The 17,092-nt window shown below is 37.7% G+C and overlaps 1 protein-coding gene across 2 annotated transcripts in view; it reads right to left on the reverse strand.

Moving 5' to 3' along the window:
- Nucleotides 1-303: 303 nt before the first annotated feature.
- Nucleotides 304-17,092, reverse strand: part of TBC1D4 (TBC1 domain family member 4) — a 204,315-nt gene continuing 187,526 nt past the window's right edge. For both annotated transcript variants that reach the window (XM_021715515.1, XM_021715513.1), the window contains 5 exons: nt 14,238-14,482; nt 10,317-10,476; nt 7,514-7,683; nt 3,577-3,753; nt 304-1,430 (listed from right to left, as the gene is read on the reverse strand). In XM_021715515.1, the coding sequence (XP_021571190.1) occupies nt 1,197-1,430; nt 3,577-3,753; nt 7,514-7,683; nt 10,317-10,476; nt 14,238-14,482 (986 nt within the window). In that variant the 3' untranslated portion in view covers nt 304-1,196. The remainder of the gene's footprint in view (nt 1,431-3,576; nt 3,754-7,513; nt 7,684-10,316; nt 10,477-14,237; nt 14,483-17,092) is intronic.

The raw sequence follows: 17,092 nt of genomic DNA on the forward strand, positions 1-17,092 counted from the left end.
AGTCCAAATGCAGAATTGTGCACCAGTGTCATTCTCCTCCCTTTCCAATGGATTTCAAAAGTTTGTTCCTAAACATTTCACAGTTCTCAGAAATGTTCACATGAAAGGGGCAAGATGATTAAGAGCTTATTAGATTCTGTCAATTGGCAAAAAAAAAAAAAAATAGTATCTCAACATAGCTTATCATCTTTGGAAAGTCAATCATCATTGCATTTCCTTATACTAAATTTAAGGTAAGGATAATGAAATTAAGAGTTTTCATAATCTGTTGAGAAAATGGCAAATTCTTGCCATTTGTTGACGGTTGTCCTAAGTAAAGGGGAATCCATTCACAACCATAGGAGTCATTAAAAAAAAAAGATAGAAAGCAAATCTAGACAATTTGGGTCCTAAATTAAATGTGTAAAGTGTAATATTTTTAGCTTGAGTAACAGTGCTGGTCTAATTTGCTAGAAAATTAGCATCATTCCCTTTACCTTGAGCTGAGTAGGCTCGGCCACCATGTCCTGCTTTCTCCTTAAGTATTATAAAGTAATGCCTAATCAGACTCAAAATGCATGTAGATGCAACATGCTAGTTGGCACAAAGCAGGCAGAGAGAAAAGCCCCTCCCCACCTGAAAAACTCATAGGAGCATGACTCACAATGTCATTTTCCTCACATAGACAATGTCAGTAGATTCTAAGACAGGTACATGTAAAGTTACATACACGTTTTCACTTTTCCACCATCGAGTGAAACATGCTGTTCTTTGGAGAAAAAAATACATTCATTTTTTTCAAGTATATTTCAATATACAAAGATGCTCTAGCTTTGTTTCACTATAAAGACAAAAAGGTTTCACATGTGTCCAAGGGAGAATTTCATGTTAACTTCCCTTTGGTGTGGATTTCATAATGTTCTGACTAAAAAAATGGCTCTAAATATACATCTACTCATTTCACCTGGAAGCTTGAACTCTCTATGTCCCTTTTGTATACATGTCCATAGTAACAACAACCAAAACCAGTCTCCATATGTACAATGGCTTGGTATTGGCATGCTCTGATGAATGCGAGGCCCGCCTGCCATGACGAGGGGGGCTCAGCACCAGGGTCAGGCGGTTGCACCGGCATCAGGTCCAGCCTTGGGCCAGCAGCATGCGGGCTCTTCCTGTCAAAGCTAGGAGCACTGTCTGCTGAGATGGCACCTCGTAAATTATGGCTTATTTCCTGTCTTGGCTTTGTTGTTGGGGTTGCAGTTGAGGTCTCTGAGCAGTGACTCACAATTAGCGAGGGCATCTGCTGGCAGCAGTTTCCTGATTTGCTCCACTGTCTTTTGATAAGCCATTTTTTCTTGTTCCAGGGTCCGGATTAAAGTCTTCATTTTGGTCTCTCTGGTCAAAAGACTTTCCAGGTTTGATTCCAAGGCTTGGATTTTAGCATGAGCAACCTGTTTGGGGGAAAGAAAAATTCCTCCAAATCAAAAACCTGAAGAATCTGGCTCTTCATTATACCAGCAGCCAGGACTGACTCTATTAACCAATTATATCAAATGACTTAATAAAATATTATGTGATGCAAATACTCTGAAAACCTCCATGAAATGGAGAGTTTTAGGGTTCTCAAAAATACTATGGCACTTACATGGTTCACTTCCTCCCACTGAATACACCAATAATGCGATACTAAATTGCCCCCCCACAGCGATGGGGGTACTCACTCTCTACCCACTGGTGTTCCCCTGGGTGACTGTGATCAGGCCTGGCTAAAGGAAAAACAGGAGACTCCTGACACTGTCTGGCGTGAAAAAAGAGACTTCTTACTCTTTCACTGGAAACACAAGGTTCTCTACACATATACTTGGGATTCCATCAGTTTTTGTGGGCGTCAGGGGTGCCCAAGTAACTTGATGATGAGTACAATGAACTGGCAATGAAAAAGTCTGTAACAATCAAGAAGAATCATTATAACATAAAACAAGTGCAAACCCACCTTCCCTAATAGGGAAATGCACAGTTCATCACCCTGGAAATATCCAAGCAATAAGGGACAATATACAGTCTTTTCCTTCTTGAAAATAGACCATGTTGGGGTTTTTTTTTTTCTTTTAAATAGGAAAAGAGATAAAATCTTCAATGAGCTTGAGTCAATGTAAGATGAGGTGAAAGGAGTTCAGGGTTCCTATTCCTGAGGAGCAACCTCTTTAGAGACCCCTCATTTCTGTATCTCTCTCCCCTAGCTGGTCTTGCTGGGGACTCACCACATGGAAGTAAAGTTTTAGTGTTCTCAGTGCAGTACTAAGAAAGTAGAGAGGAGGAATAAACAGAAACCAAGGAGCCATAAGGCACTTAAGCTCTAACTCAGAAGTCAGCTTCCCCCAGAAAGGTTACCTGCTAACCTCTCTTCCCTCATCACCAAGCTCATGGCCACTGCAGACTCAACCTGCTGGGTTCAGGTGAGGTTCCACCTCAGCCATCTAAGTAGCTGGAACTACAGGCACAAGCCACTACACCCAGATAATTTATTTGTTTGTTTGTTTATTGTAGAGACGAGGTCTCACCAAGTTGCCTAGGCTGGTCTTGAACCCCTGGGCTCAGGCAATCCTCTTGCCTTTGCCTCCCCAAATGCTGGGATTACAGGCATGAGCCACTGCACCCGGCTCTTTATCACTCTTTATCCTTACCCCTCAGTGCTTGGCTACTTAGCACACATCATACAAGCTGCAAATGCAGAATATTACTTTGTAATAAATTGCTTACTGCATTTATAAGTGTGTATTTATAAATAAATATATAATATTTATAATCCCAAATAACTGTGAACTCTTTGAGGGCAGGGACTATGAGTTACATGCTTTACTCAACTTGCCTAGAAATGTCTCCTTCTCTTTCCACTTCTACTTTAGACAACTCTCATCATCCTCAGATATTTGCAAATGTCCACTCTCAGGCCTCTCTACTAATCAAGTCTTATCGAGGTTTCCAGATTGATCTGCTGATGTATGGTACAAAAACTTGGGCAGATTTTCTTCTCAACAGGATTAAAGTCCCACTGGTCAGCTTGACACTGAGAGTCACCCACAATTCTGCCTCCCTCATATAAACCCCAACTCTTCCCAACATATATCCTTTCACTGATCCAGACTAACTCTGCTGCTCTGCCATGTCATCCTTATTGATGTCATCCTCCTGCCCAGCCAAACTTAAAGTCTCTCCTCACTCATTCATTCCACAACCTTCAGATTCCAGCTCAAGCCTGAGTTCCTCATAACTTTCCCAATTTCCTATATCCAGTTCTTCCTTCCTTGACCTTAGCCAAATACGTACAACGTGCAATGGGTATTTAACTAAGTTCTGCTTTAAAAGAGTATTTAGATTGTGTGTGTGTGTGTGTGTGTGTGAGTGTGCTGTTTCTCTCCCAGGTGATATCTAAATTCATATGTCATTTGTAGCCCCCAGAGCACTTGGACACAATCTGATATGCAGGCTTTTGGTCAGCAATGGTTCATTCCACATACTTCCCTATCATTCCTGGGATAGTTCTGTGCATGTAGCAGGCATTCAAGCATTTCTTTGGTCAAATATTTATTTCTTTACCTGTAATTTTTCCAGGAGGTCCATGTTTTGTCTTTTCAGTTGGCTATTGGCCCTCTCCAGCTTCTCCAAAGGTTCACTGTCCTCACAGGTATATGAAGATTCCTGAAGCTCATCCTGCAGTACGTGATACTCCACCTCATAAGCATGTAACTGCTTAGAAATATCCATCTCAAAAACCTTCCGTGAAAGCACCATGGGTTAGGCTGGCCTTCCAAACGTATACCAAGATATGATCTGTCTATCTTGATATATTTGATATATCTTTCCAAATACTCATTAACAAAGAACATTAAAGCATACAAAAAGAAAAATAACAGGTATAACTGTCAATATAAGAACAAATTCTATATTGATTAGACTGTCAACCTAAGAACAGATAGTGTTTGTGCAATTGAAACAGTCTTGTAATGAGACCAAATCACTAGAATAAACTAATGTCCAAGGATATTTTGCAACCAAAATATTCATTATATAGTAAATGTCTTCCAAATGTAGTCTATGAGATAGACAATATTAGTTACTGAATAATTATTATCTATGTTAGAGATCATCTTTGCTGATTAGTAACCAAAATTGCATAGGGCATTACTATAATATAGAGACCAAAAACATTTGTACTTTATTTTTCAATGGAGCAGAAAGGTCTTAATAAGTGTATCCATTTGCTATTCCAAATGAGCCCCTTAGGGTTCATGCACATATTTTACTGCACAAAGAATCCTCAGAATTGCACACCCTGAGCATTGTCCAGGTCTGTAAAGTTTAATGAGGGCTGCCTTTGCTTTCTCATGTTACCACCAAATAGGAAGACAGCTCACTCTGAAGTGAGATGACAACTAACCTCCTCTTAGTCTAAACTTGCTAGTAGAAAGGAGAGGCAGCAGTTGCCATTCAAGCAGTGGTGTCTATACTAATGCTGTGAAAAGAACATGCAGAAAACCCGACTTACTTACTCTACTGAAATATTATAGACACTCAAATATTAGAATTTCAATAAAGGGACTTCTAGGCTAACTGGTCATCCCTCTCAAAAAACAATTACCTTTTCCTTACATAGTGGGTGTGGACACAATGGGCTACTACACAACCATTAAAAATGATGATAAGAGCTGCTGGGCTCGGTGGCTCAGCCTGTAATCCCGCGCCTTTGGGAGGTTGAGGTGAGCGGATTGCCTGAGCCCGTGGGTTCAAGACCCGCCTGGGCAGTGAGACCTCATCTCTACGATAAATCAAAAAATCAGCCGGGCATGGTAGCGCATGCCTATAATTCCAGCTACTTGGAAGGCTGAGGTGGAAGGATCACCGGAGCCCAGCAGGTCAAGGCTGTGGTGGCCAGGAGCGACCACTGCACTCCAGTCTGGGTGACAAAGCGAGACTCCAACTCAAAAAAAAAACGATGATAATAAGGATTCATATTTATTGGCACGGAAATATATCTAATACCCTACATCTATTTCAATTAAAAATCAGGTTGCATAACAGCATGTATGATTTCAGTTGTGTAAAACTGTAAACCTTTTTATTTGTGTATATAAGCAATGGAACATGTAATAATAAGTTTAAAAGTTACCATCTCTAGAAGTTGAGACTTGTAGTTACTTTTATTTTCTACTTTGTGCTTTTCTGCATTATTTGCATTTTTACAGTATCTATAAATAAAGCTCATCAAAGTCACTTTTAATATCAGCAGTCCATTTCATAGTTAATCAACTCTAATATCAAGTTCAAATTAGCTGCCTATAAATTCTCCCCATTAACCCTAGTATTAATATGTAAAGCCAGGCAAGTCCCCCATTAATTATAGAAAATATAAGCCAGGCATGGTAGCGCACCCTGTAGTTCTGGCTACTTGGAAGGCTGAGGCGGAAGGATCACTGGAGCCCAGTAGGTCGAGGCTGCAGTAGCAGTCAGCGTGCCACTGTACTCCAGCCTAGGTGACAGAGTGAGACTCCAACTTAAAAAAAAAAAAATTACAGGAAAGAGGTGCTATATGATTCCAAATCTCTAAAAGCACAATCTCTGACTGCTTGCCAGTCAAAAAAGATATTTCTGAAAAATTAATAAATGAACAAGCAAATATGTAAATAAAAGCTATACCTTCCTGCTTACAGAGCATTTTAACAAATAAAAACTATAGATATTTACCAAATAGCCTGCTTGTTATTTAGATTCCATGTAATGGATAGAAAATTTTATATGTGACACTACAATAAGAGTTCATATTAAAGTTTAAATTATAGTGTGCACAATATATTAACTTATTGGTTATATTTGTTCCTAAAAATAATATGAAAACATAATAGGATCTATCATTGCTATTACTATGTTTTAGAGGAAAAGTTGAGACTCAGAGAGGTTATAATTTGCCCAAAGCCACACAGCCAGTAGGTGGTAGCACACCAGAGCAAAATCACAAGTTCCCTTTTTCTTGCTCTAAACACTGTCTTCACTCTGCTCTTCCACGTGTCCCCAGGTGGCAAAGTGGTAAATCTGACCAATGCTCATAAAGCAACTGTCAAATCTACAAATCTGGTCTGGTCTTAAGCGTGTTCATTTTATCTAAACAGCATCAATATGTAACTATCACTCACCTGGTCACTATGAGAGTCAAGGACTAAATACACGGTTAGAGATCTCTCCCCTCTCCATTGGCTTCCCAGATCCATTCTCTACACTCACCCATTTTACTGTCCCCTGTGAACTGTATCCTCCACACTTCCTTTCTGGCTCACTTCTGGTTTGGTTTGGCCAATGGAAGATGTCAGCAGGAGAAAGAGGTTGGGTATTTCACCCCTGATCTTTCTCTGGCTTAGTTCACCAAGAGCATAGCAACCACCGAGACCTCTCCACTACAGTGCCAGATCTCATTGGGCCTGGTAACACTATTATATATCCTCCTCTTGTCCCTTCAGCACAAGGGGTATGAATGGCCTCCTTCTGCTCCTAGTTCCTGGGTACCTGGACATCTGTGTTGGGTTCTCTTAACCTGGCCACATCTCTGGGCAGGTAAATGGTTCCTTCATTTGACTCAAAGGGGAGAATGTTTTCTGCAGGGACCAACACGAATATATCAAGTTTTCTTATTTAAGCTTCACAAAACTTCTTAGATCAGTATTGTCCCATTTTGGTGAGGAAACAACTAGTGTTTAAAAGATTAGGGTAAGCCGGGCTCAGTGGCTCAGCCTGTAACCCCGCACCTTTGGGAGGCTGAGGTGAATGGATTGCCTGAGCCCGTGGGTTCGAGACCCATCTGGGCAACTTGGTGAGACCTCATCTCTACAATAAATCAAAAATCAGCCAGGCGTGGTAGCGCGCGCCTGTAATTCTGGCTACTCGGAAGGCTGAGGCAAAGGATCGCCGGAGCCCGGTGGGTCGAGGCTGCGGTGGCCAGGAGCAGCCACTGCACTCCAGTCTGGGCGACGGAGTGAAACTCCAACTCAAAAAAAATAAAAAATAAAAAAATAAAAGATTAGGGTGATGTGTGCAAGCCAGACAACTAAAAAAAGAGCTAGAGTAAGATATAGTAACCCAATATCTTCTAATTCCAAAACCTATGCTTTTGCCACATGATCTTCTTGTATATTTTACAACAGAATTAACTAATAACAAAGGCTAGTGGCTCTCATTTTATTCTCAGGTCTTCCTAACAATGTCAGTTCTATCTACAGTCATTGGCTGAGGATTGAAAGGATTCATGAAAAACTCATAATGTAGCACTAAACCCTGTTTTCTGTGCACAGCCGGAAAGACAGTATCACAATGTAGAAATTTCACAATAGTCTCATTACTAAATAAAATGTATCTGATCAAAGTTAAAAAAAAAACTTGAAAAAATAATGCTTGTCAAGAATAACTACATTTTTAATGCAAAAATATTTAATATATAATCAGGAGAGAAACTGCTGTATAATTCTATATCTTAGCATTTAAATCATACCTGGGTAATAATTTTTTCCATTTCAGCGGTATTCATATCAGGTAGCGTGTTTTTAAGAAATTCGACAATATTTTCGAAGTTCTCACATTCCATGATAAGTGTCTCTTGGCTGCTCAGTAGGCTGAGTGCAACCTTAAATATAACTTCAGTTCCCTGTAGAAAAATAAGATCTAAAAGAAGAAATATAATTTTCATGAACAAAAATATACATCCACTATTGTAAAAAGCATGCTCTTCGTGATAAAGGTTTTTGTTTGTTTTATACATTTGAAAAAGAAAATTGATTAAAACCATCTAGCATTTAATTTTTTAAAAAATTTAATATGATTGAAACAAATAGATGTTTGAATATCACCCTCTCTTATTAAAAATCTCAGACAGGGCCAGGGTAGAAAACGACAAATTATATATCTGTTTCTCTATCTAGTATTTATAATTTTAATGGTAAATTTAATGGAGACTAGGTAAGCCTCAAAGAGACTTATTTAACTGATATTTAGATTTTTTCTTCACAAGAACACAAAAACAAATCAACATAACCGATTAGCACTTTTCAAACTCTCACTATCCTAATAAAAAAGTAAACAAACCAGTTAATATGTAATTAAATCTATACCACAGCAGGAAATTAAAAAAAAACCTTTAAAATAAAAATCAAAACAAGAGTAAAACCTAAATCAGAAGAAAAGTTTCCCTAACTCCGAACTCTGCTTTCTTACAAATACAAACATGCAATAGTTTTGAAAAGCACCAAATACTTTTATATGAAAGTTTCTCTCAACCTATGTCATTCTTTAATCAATAATATGCAACTTGGAGTCTTAAGCAAAAGAAGAAATCGTGGAAGAATTTCCAACATGATAATTCTTACTCGTGCTTCTTTCCCTTTCCTGACAATATCTATTCTTTTCTAAGTTCACAGAAAAGGGTTGAGCAGCTATTGTATAGCCAACAGCATCATTCATATTCTCATAACCATAACAAGAAACAGACTACTGGGGACTTTTGTTTCTTGAACTCTTATATCAAGCTTCCAAGGGTAAGTCAAAGAGAGATGCCCTGAAACATAATTTTCATTTGATAGACTATTCTCCGGGAAGATACATACATACGTGTGTTTGTGTATTCCATATACATATGAATTTATAGAAGACCCATTAACAGAAACCCAAACTCCAGAGAAAATGTCACTAGAGAAAAAACAATGATGTATATTCAACAAACAAGAGAGATCTGGTGAACATTTGATTCAGGGCATCGATTTTTTACTTCTTTGTCTATAGGCTGCACTTTGTCTATAGGGTATCTTACTACCAATTCACTGTTCAACTTTTTAAACCACAGTCCCCAATAAGAAAGACACTATACATCTGTAATCTGGTACATGTATATATATTACACGTATATCCACTAACATTTCTTCAACAACAAATTTGTAATATTCCCTGATATTGTCACTGCATTTTATTTCACTGTTTTAAACGCTGGTAATGACCTACAATTGGTCCAATCCTCACAATTTGACACAAAACTCCAATTTAACAAAAGCACAGTTGTGAATGAATATTGACTGCTTTGACCACAGCTACCAGGTGGTGAAAAACAGAACATAAAAACTGAGGAAGCACTTGCTAAGGCTATTGAGGTGCTCACAGCAACATTAGAACAAACCTCTGGAGAACAGTTGGTTGTTGTTTTCTTTTCTTTTCTGGGACTGATGTGTTAAGAAACATTTTTAACGTTTGCTTTTAAAATAACAGACTTAGATGGACCTTAATAAAGACTTTTGAATAGGTTTAAGGGCCCCCAAAGGGAGTATAAACCATATCACACTCTTTTTATTCCCAGTGCCAAACACTGATTGGAGCAAGACAGCTACTCAATAACTTGCCCTGGGCCCTACTGCCTGTGCTTAGTGTTTTCCCTGAGCCACCTATTCTTAGAGACTGTCTACCATCACTGTAATGGCAGAAGAGTCACCTGAGCTATGAAACAGGAATTAAAGTTACTCTGTTAACAACAAAATATCAGATTAAGACATGTCATTAGAATCAACATTGATACTTATAGCTGTGGGTTCCTCCATTGACCCAAATAACTTGTTTCTCTGTGTTTTGAATCAAAGTAGAAGAGGATAATGGGAAAGGAGAAAAAAGAAAAGAAAAGAAAAACAGAGAGAGATTGATGCCTATAAAAGCTGGAAAATTACACCATGTCCCTAATCTGGAATAAGGGAAAAAAAGGATATTCTGATTTTTAGGCATAAATGAACATAAGCACTCCATTACAGGTACTCAATTACATCAGCCGAGCTCTTTTTCTTTCCCTTTTAGTTTTACTTAAGAGAAATATGGGTCCTTATTTTTTTAAAGCCTGAGTCTCACTGTCACCCAAGCTGGAGTGCAGTGGCATGCTCACAGCCACCAAAGACTCAACCTGCTGGGTTCAGGAGATCCTTCCACCTCAGTCTTCCAAGTAGCTGGAATTACAGGCATGCACCCCACCTCCAGCTAATTTTTTAATTTGTTGTAGAGATGAGGTCTTGCCTAGTTGCCCAGGCTGATTTTGAACCCCTAGACTCAGGTAATCCTCTCACCTCTGCCTCCCAAAGTGCTGGGATTATAGGTGTGAGCCACCGTGCTCAGCAAGACCAATGTGGTTTCAAATTACTATCAGAATATAGCCAGGCACATGTATTAAATTCCACTAGCAGTCTGCTGCTCTAGTGTTTAAAAAATTATATCTTTTATTTTCTATTTTGTGCTAAATCAAAACAATCCATTTGATTATAGGCATCTCTTACCAAAAACTCTGGCCACAAATCCTAACGAAAATTGAGAAGCAAATAATGTGAGGAACCAGGGGGCAGCATAAAGACTGGGGCTGATTTCATTTTCTTCAAGGTGATTGTAGAGATCTCTGTGATAGTCATGAAGAAGCCTGGACAGCTGGTACATTTGAATCTAAAGTTAATTTGGAAAAGAAAAATAAAATATTATGCATTTATCTGAGTGTGCATAAAATACTCTAATTTTATTACTCTAATATTTAATAACAAATTCACATATATTAAATAAGAAGTAATAGTATCACTTCATTTTTATTATTTTAAAGTTCAAGTTCACTTAACTAAAGTCATAAAGCAAGTCCCCGAAAGTCCATCTAAAACTACTGAGCAAGTTTCTCTACCATGTGTGTTTGGGTATCACATTTATACATGGAAATGGAATTTCTTCCTCATGTCAGAAGGCATTGTTTTTGGAATTTAATCAGAACTGTCCTGGCTCAAGACTCTCAGAGAAGGTCCCTTGTAATTTCAGACCAATTCCAGAAAAGCCTCCATTCTAAAGACTCTACCATGTTTAGTACAGAAGCAAAGCTTGTCACTATTTGTTGGGCCCAGCACCTACTTGTGATAGAGTCGTGGCTGAAACCCACCAGACAATATGCACTGCTAGGACAGAATGAAGCCTTAGTATGTCACAGGGCCAGAAGCTAAAAATGTTACTTCTAATATCTGAGTTATTCCAGCAGCGTATTTTTCATGATAAGGGGGATTAAGGCAAAAAGTACCCGTTTCTGAATGTTTCTAGAATTAAAAGAAGAAATTATTTCATTTGACTACTGAGTTGATTACCAGCATTTCAAAAACATCATAGAAAGAGCATACAAAAATTTTTAAACTCTTATATCTGTGATACTAAAGATAAAACAGTAGTAAAAAATAAACAAATTCATAAATTGTGTTTTAATTTAAATTTTTATTCACACAGTTAACAGACGAGTGGTGGTTCCCTAATCAGTTATATCAGTTTGGCATTTTTATGTAAAACATATATAACCTTTTATTGAATCTTGCAGAACTTCTTTCACTAGAAGAAATCATTAAAATATCACCCTCAAATAGTTAGCTCTATAAAAAGACATAAAAATAACCAATTATGCTGTGAATTCAACAACTGTTTCCAGAGCATAGCACTAAAACTCAAGAGACTCCTTTGGAAAAAAAAATCACAAACTAGTACACATAAATACAACAAAGTATTTGTTTGATCCTTATCTATAACAAATATGTCTGGAAACTAGTTTACATATAAACTGTTAAAAAAGGAATTAAATAGAACCATAGGGAGTAATAGCTATAAAATAAGAAGCTTAGCCAGAGTCAAATATAAAGGTTTAAAAAAGGTAAGAATATTATCTCCATAAGTCATGTTGGAAAAAAAAAAAAATCATACATTTCCTTCAGGCCATTTACATTTTAGAAACTAGACAAGCTGGGCAACTATCAGCAGAAGAATTAATATTTTGGTAAGCACAAAAATCAAAGAAGTCTAATTAGCATAATAAAACAACATATCATCAAAAGCATGCTGTTGTTCTGGTTCACTTGTGACTGTAACGGAGAAGTAATATTTCAACGTTTAATTTTTTAAACAGGACCTTACTCCCCCCCGCCACACACACACACCCTCAGTTAGGGGTTAAGTACATGTATCCCATCAAGGGATATTTGGACAAATAAGAATACAATTCAGGCATCCTTCAAAGGCAGCTTCAACAATTTTTTAAAAATCCTATTTGCTAAGAATAAATAATTCTTCAATTCTACTTCATCAATAACATGGCAAATCTTCAGACATAAGAGGCAGAACTGGAGGAGAAAAGATGCCAAAAGAGAGATGAGAAAGTTGGGGAGAGAAGGTAGAAAAAAGTGGAGGCCAAAGACTTCAGAGAGGATGATATAATGCTTTTACACTTACAAAAAGCAGCAGACACAAACATGATGCAATACAGACCTGTAAAGTTGAAAGAGACCTCAATCCCCTCGCTTTACAGATAAGGTAACTGAAGCAAGCAGACAGCCTGGAGTACCCAAGCTCACCAACAGTGAAGCAAGGAATCAGAAATCCAGTCTATCAAGTGAGGCCAAGCCAGAGTATTACAAGAGGCATTTAAGCATACTTCTGAAAGTGCCATTGACTAGACCCAAGACGCAAACTTCCCACTCCAGAAAGTGGAAAAGTATTGTATCTCACTTTATGAAGCCAAAAGATCTACTCTCCTAGAATAAGGTCCCCAGCACTGTGGCCTACACAAATGCTGACACCAAAGGTCTTTAAATATCTGCAGTTTCAAAATTATAGACATAAAATACTTCTTGGTATTTGCAGGTCATTATTAAATGAACGTACAAATTCAATACATGTGAATTTTTGTAATGCCAAATTGACAAGAAATTTTTAGTTTTTAAACTTCTTTTGATACTTTTATTTTAGATTTAAGAGGTACGTGTACAGGTTTCTTATTGGCAAGGTTGTGATGATAAGAAATTTTTAAATTTGAAAAATCACATTTAAAAACTGATAGCTATATCTACTTGTGAACCAAAGTCAAACATTACTTGCTAGTATTTCCTATTCTTTGAAATTCTAATGATAGTACCAAACTCTTTTGAAAATTGGAGTTATTTATTAATAATTCCTTACAAGGGTATTGATGTTTCCTATCTGATATAGGATACAAGTAAACTATTTAAAAATAAAGTAAAAAATAAAGCCTTTCATAGTCATTATTTGACTTGTTAGACTTATGAATAGTCATCAATGAGAAACCAAATCATGTGAACTTACACCAGAAAACCTAATGTTGAGAGCAAAGCCCTATATTCCTAGTTAAAATTTCACTTGAGAAAGTCAAGAAAAATGGAACACTTCCTCTCTACTCATATGCTCAAGAAAATGCCACTTACTGTAATACTCCTAAGGTAAAACCACTATCCTTTTTGCCTATGATTGGCAGCCGAAATATTAAATGCAAAAACTAATCACTGGGAGCCAGGAAAAGAGACTATCTTACAAGTATCTTTGAACAATTTTACTTTTTACCTAAAGCATAATATTACGACTAACTGGGAGTCACGTGTTCTTCATTTCAAAGGACAAGAACTCTGACAATCCTCTTTAAAGTCTTCTTTTATATTTTTACTTACTAAAAGCTTTATTGCCAGGTAGTGGCTGTTTGAGATAGACATCTATAGACAACATTTAAACTGCTGGTTAGCAACCAACCCATTTAGGGAAGTGATATTTTAACTGAAGGAGAAATGTGTAAACAGGGAGTTTGAAATAGGTTAACGGCAGTGACAGTAAAATAACTGAAAATCTTAATGGTGCTTCTTCCCAGCCTGCTTAGAAAAGCAGACTTTAAAAAAAAACACCACTGGCAGTCACATTTTTTTCCTTAGGAGGGACTTATTTATCTTATAATAAAGTAAACCAGGGGAGACACAGTAAGTTCAAGAAGAACCACGACTTGATTATCTGCTATTGATACATTCAAAGTACAAAAGGCAAAGACATTATATTTCCATATTTTAAACAAAAGGTTGATGAGCCTGTGTAACTAACAAGTTGAGAAAAAGTGAACACAGATGACTTGAGACTTTTGCCATAAAACACATGGACTTAAGGGACAAAGGTTTGGGTAGCATCATCTACCTTTCTTAAGTTACTTATTTCCTCCAGCAATGTTATGGATAAGTTATCCTGCCTATGTGTCTCATACACTTAGCAGTGTATCAAAACCCCAGATCCCACGCTAAAACAGTGAACTAACACATGCCCCTACATTTACCCAAGTTCTTAGACAATGGGCCCAAATTTCTTTAAATCTAAACTGTGACTGAGAAGAGAGTTCTGGTTAAGTCTTACACATTCCTCACCTGTAGTGACATCATGTCGGGTCTATACTGCTTGCGAAAGCCGAGATCATACATGAGGAATTTCAGCATTTCAAAGGCTTGCTCTTCACTCATGTGCAGAAGAAGGACCCCAGCCACAAAGCTGATCCCCTGACAGTAACCCACTTCTTTGTCCAGCAAAGAATAGGCTTTCAGGAGGTTAAAGAGTGACAGCTGCCCTGACCCAAGCTGTACTGAAAAGTAAGGGTGAGTAGGAAATGTCCGTCCTGCAGAGGAAAAAAAGAGATATATTTTTGAGATGTCCTGATGCCTTGGAGACCAGAGTGAAACTGCAATTCAGTGACCTCCAAGAAGCAAATACTCCTTCCCAAACCAGTGACAATTGCTTGGAGTCCCCATCTAACTAACTAAGGGTCTTTATCTCTCTCTTCCTCTTATGAAAAAATCCCAAATTCTACCTGTCAGGCTACCATCCCATCTCCACATATATGATACAGAAGCAAACATTTTATGTTAACCAACAGTTCTTTCTAGCAAAAAACAAAAAAAACCAATAAAATTTAAAAATCTACAAACAAACTAGTGACATATCCAGGAGAGAAAACAGGTGAATGGAATATAAAATGTATTAAGACTTTACGGCCGGGCATGGTGGCTCACACCTATAATCCCAGCACTTTGAGAGGCTGAGGCGGAAGGATCCCTTAAGCCAGGAGTTCGAGACCAGCCTGGGCAACATAAAGAGACCTCAACTCTACTTTACTTAAAAATAAAAATAAAATTAAAATCAAAATGTCCTGAGACTATAAAACAAGGCAAAGTCTAAATTCATAGAAAAAGCACCTTCTAAATAAAATGAGAATTCTATAAGAGGTATCACATTATTTAAAAGAAATTGTCATAGTCCATCAACAGAATTATTCCTGCGTTTGTTGTAATATGATACTGGAAAGACTTTGGGGATTGTTTTGCTTTACACTCAGTCTATCATTTAGAAAAGACTTCTTTTTCAAATATCCTTTGCTCTCTGTTTCTTAAGATACTTCCAGGAGGCACACAGACTTTTCTTTTTTCAAGATGTCCAAAAATTACAAGAAGGGTAAAAAGTCAAGCCAAATTTCAACAAATTCCCCTCTACATTTTCCCTAAGGGTATAAAATTGTCACGGAGACACTTGAGCTAGCAAAAAAATTTCACTCCTTGGCAGGGTGTGGTGGCTCATGCCTATAATCCCAGCACTTTGGGAGGCAGAGGCAAGAGGATTGCCTGAGCGCATGGGTTCAAGACCAGCCTGGACAACATGGCGAGACCTCGTTTCTATGGTAAATCAAGAAATTAGCTGGGAGTGTTGGTGCACACCTGTAGTTCCAGCTACTCGGAAGGCTTAGGTGGAAGGACCGCCTGAGCCCAGCAGGTCGAGGCTGCGGTGGCCATGAGCATGCCACTGCACTTCAGCCTGGATGACAGAGTGAGACTCCAACTCAAAAAAGAAAAAAAAAAATCTCAGTCCTGTATCACTAAGAGGCCGGCACTAAACACAGAAACAGACCCATTTTCACACCAATGTCGTAAGTACCGGTATGGGACTTTCCTTGTACCACAAAAATGAAAGGGGATGTGAATGAACTTCCTTGTGAAATGATTACCCATGCAGTTAGAACTTGCAAGAATGCCAAATTTTTAAATGTTTTCTCCGGCATATGCTTAAAGGTAATTTTCCCCACCAGGAACTGATAAGAGTTATTTTGCAGAGTCAGTAAAAAGGGAGATATGAGAAAATAGTAAAAACATGCTGAAGAAACACAGATGGCTCAAAGTAGAGTCAAATAAACAATTTTTAAAATCACTTTATTTTCTCATTTAAATTTTTTGCTAAAGAAAACTATAAATACACCGTCTATCCACAAACTGGATTCTAGCTCCATTTTTGTCTGACTAGCCTTTCCTGTAATCTGATCTCATCCTCTCCCTCTCTTTTATAGGACATTTTGACTAACCCTAATTGCATCACCAATTTATGGTCAAAGAACCACAGATCGCCTGGGGCCATAGGAACTGCCTAGTTCAATGACCCTATTTAATAGAAAGGACTGGCAATCTATGCAATGTAATTTATCCAAGACCCTTGTTGGTGGTAGAATAAAGACAAGAATTTATGCTTTCAGTTTCTCTGTAAAATCCCTTTTTTAATTCTACTGGGCTCAAAAAAATATTTAACAGAGCTGAGCCCTTTCCCAACAAAAGCTGTTTGCCATCCAAAAGGAACAGAGGTAAAAACTGGGTTTGGGCCAGTAATATTTTATAAGTACTAATATAAGATGACCCCAAACATAATATATCCCCTTACGTTCCCAAATGGGCTCAAAAAACATACCTTAGCCACCTGAAATATGTCAACTTTTAGGAGCACAGATGAAATAGTCAAATACCAATGTAAAATACTTAATCTAATACTTTAGAAATCTTAAAATACCAAATATGTTAACTTAGAGAAAAATTAGAGACAATATATTTTTAAAGTCAGGCCATTTTCACTTTCTGGAAGTTATTTGAAATTCAGCATTTAGAAAGACTAATTTATGATGCTGTCACTGGAAATTCTTCCCCAGGTAATTAGTACCCATTCCTGTATCATTAGGACAGCTAATTTTTCATTTGCACTATACATGTGTATAGTCATGATTTCCACAGTATAACCACCTATTATATTGCTTTTTAAAAGTGATATTTATTTTTTTTAATTTTTTTGAGTTGGAGTCTAACTCGGTCGCCCAGACGAGTGCAGTGGCCGCTCCTGGACACCGCAGCCTCGACCTCTGGGCTCCGGTGATCCTTCTGCCTCAGCCTTCCAAGTAGCCGGAATTACAGGCATGCGC

This window comes from Carlito syrichta, unplaced genomic scaffold, assembly GCF_000164805.1.
Source record: "Carlito syrichta isolate Samal-C Ts95f unplaced genomic scaffold, Tarsius_syrichta-2.0.1 Scaffold100685, whole genome shotgun sequence".
NCBI lineage: Eukaryota > Metazoa > Chordata > Mammalia > Primates > Tarsiidae > Carlito > Carlito syrichta.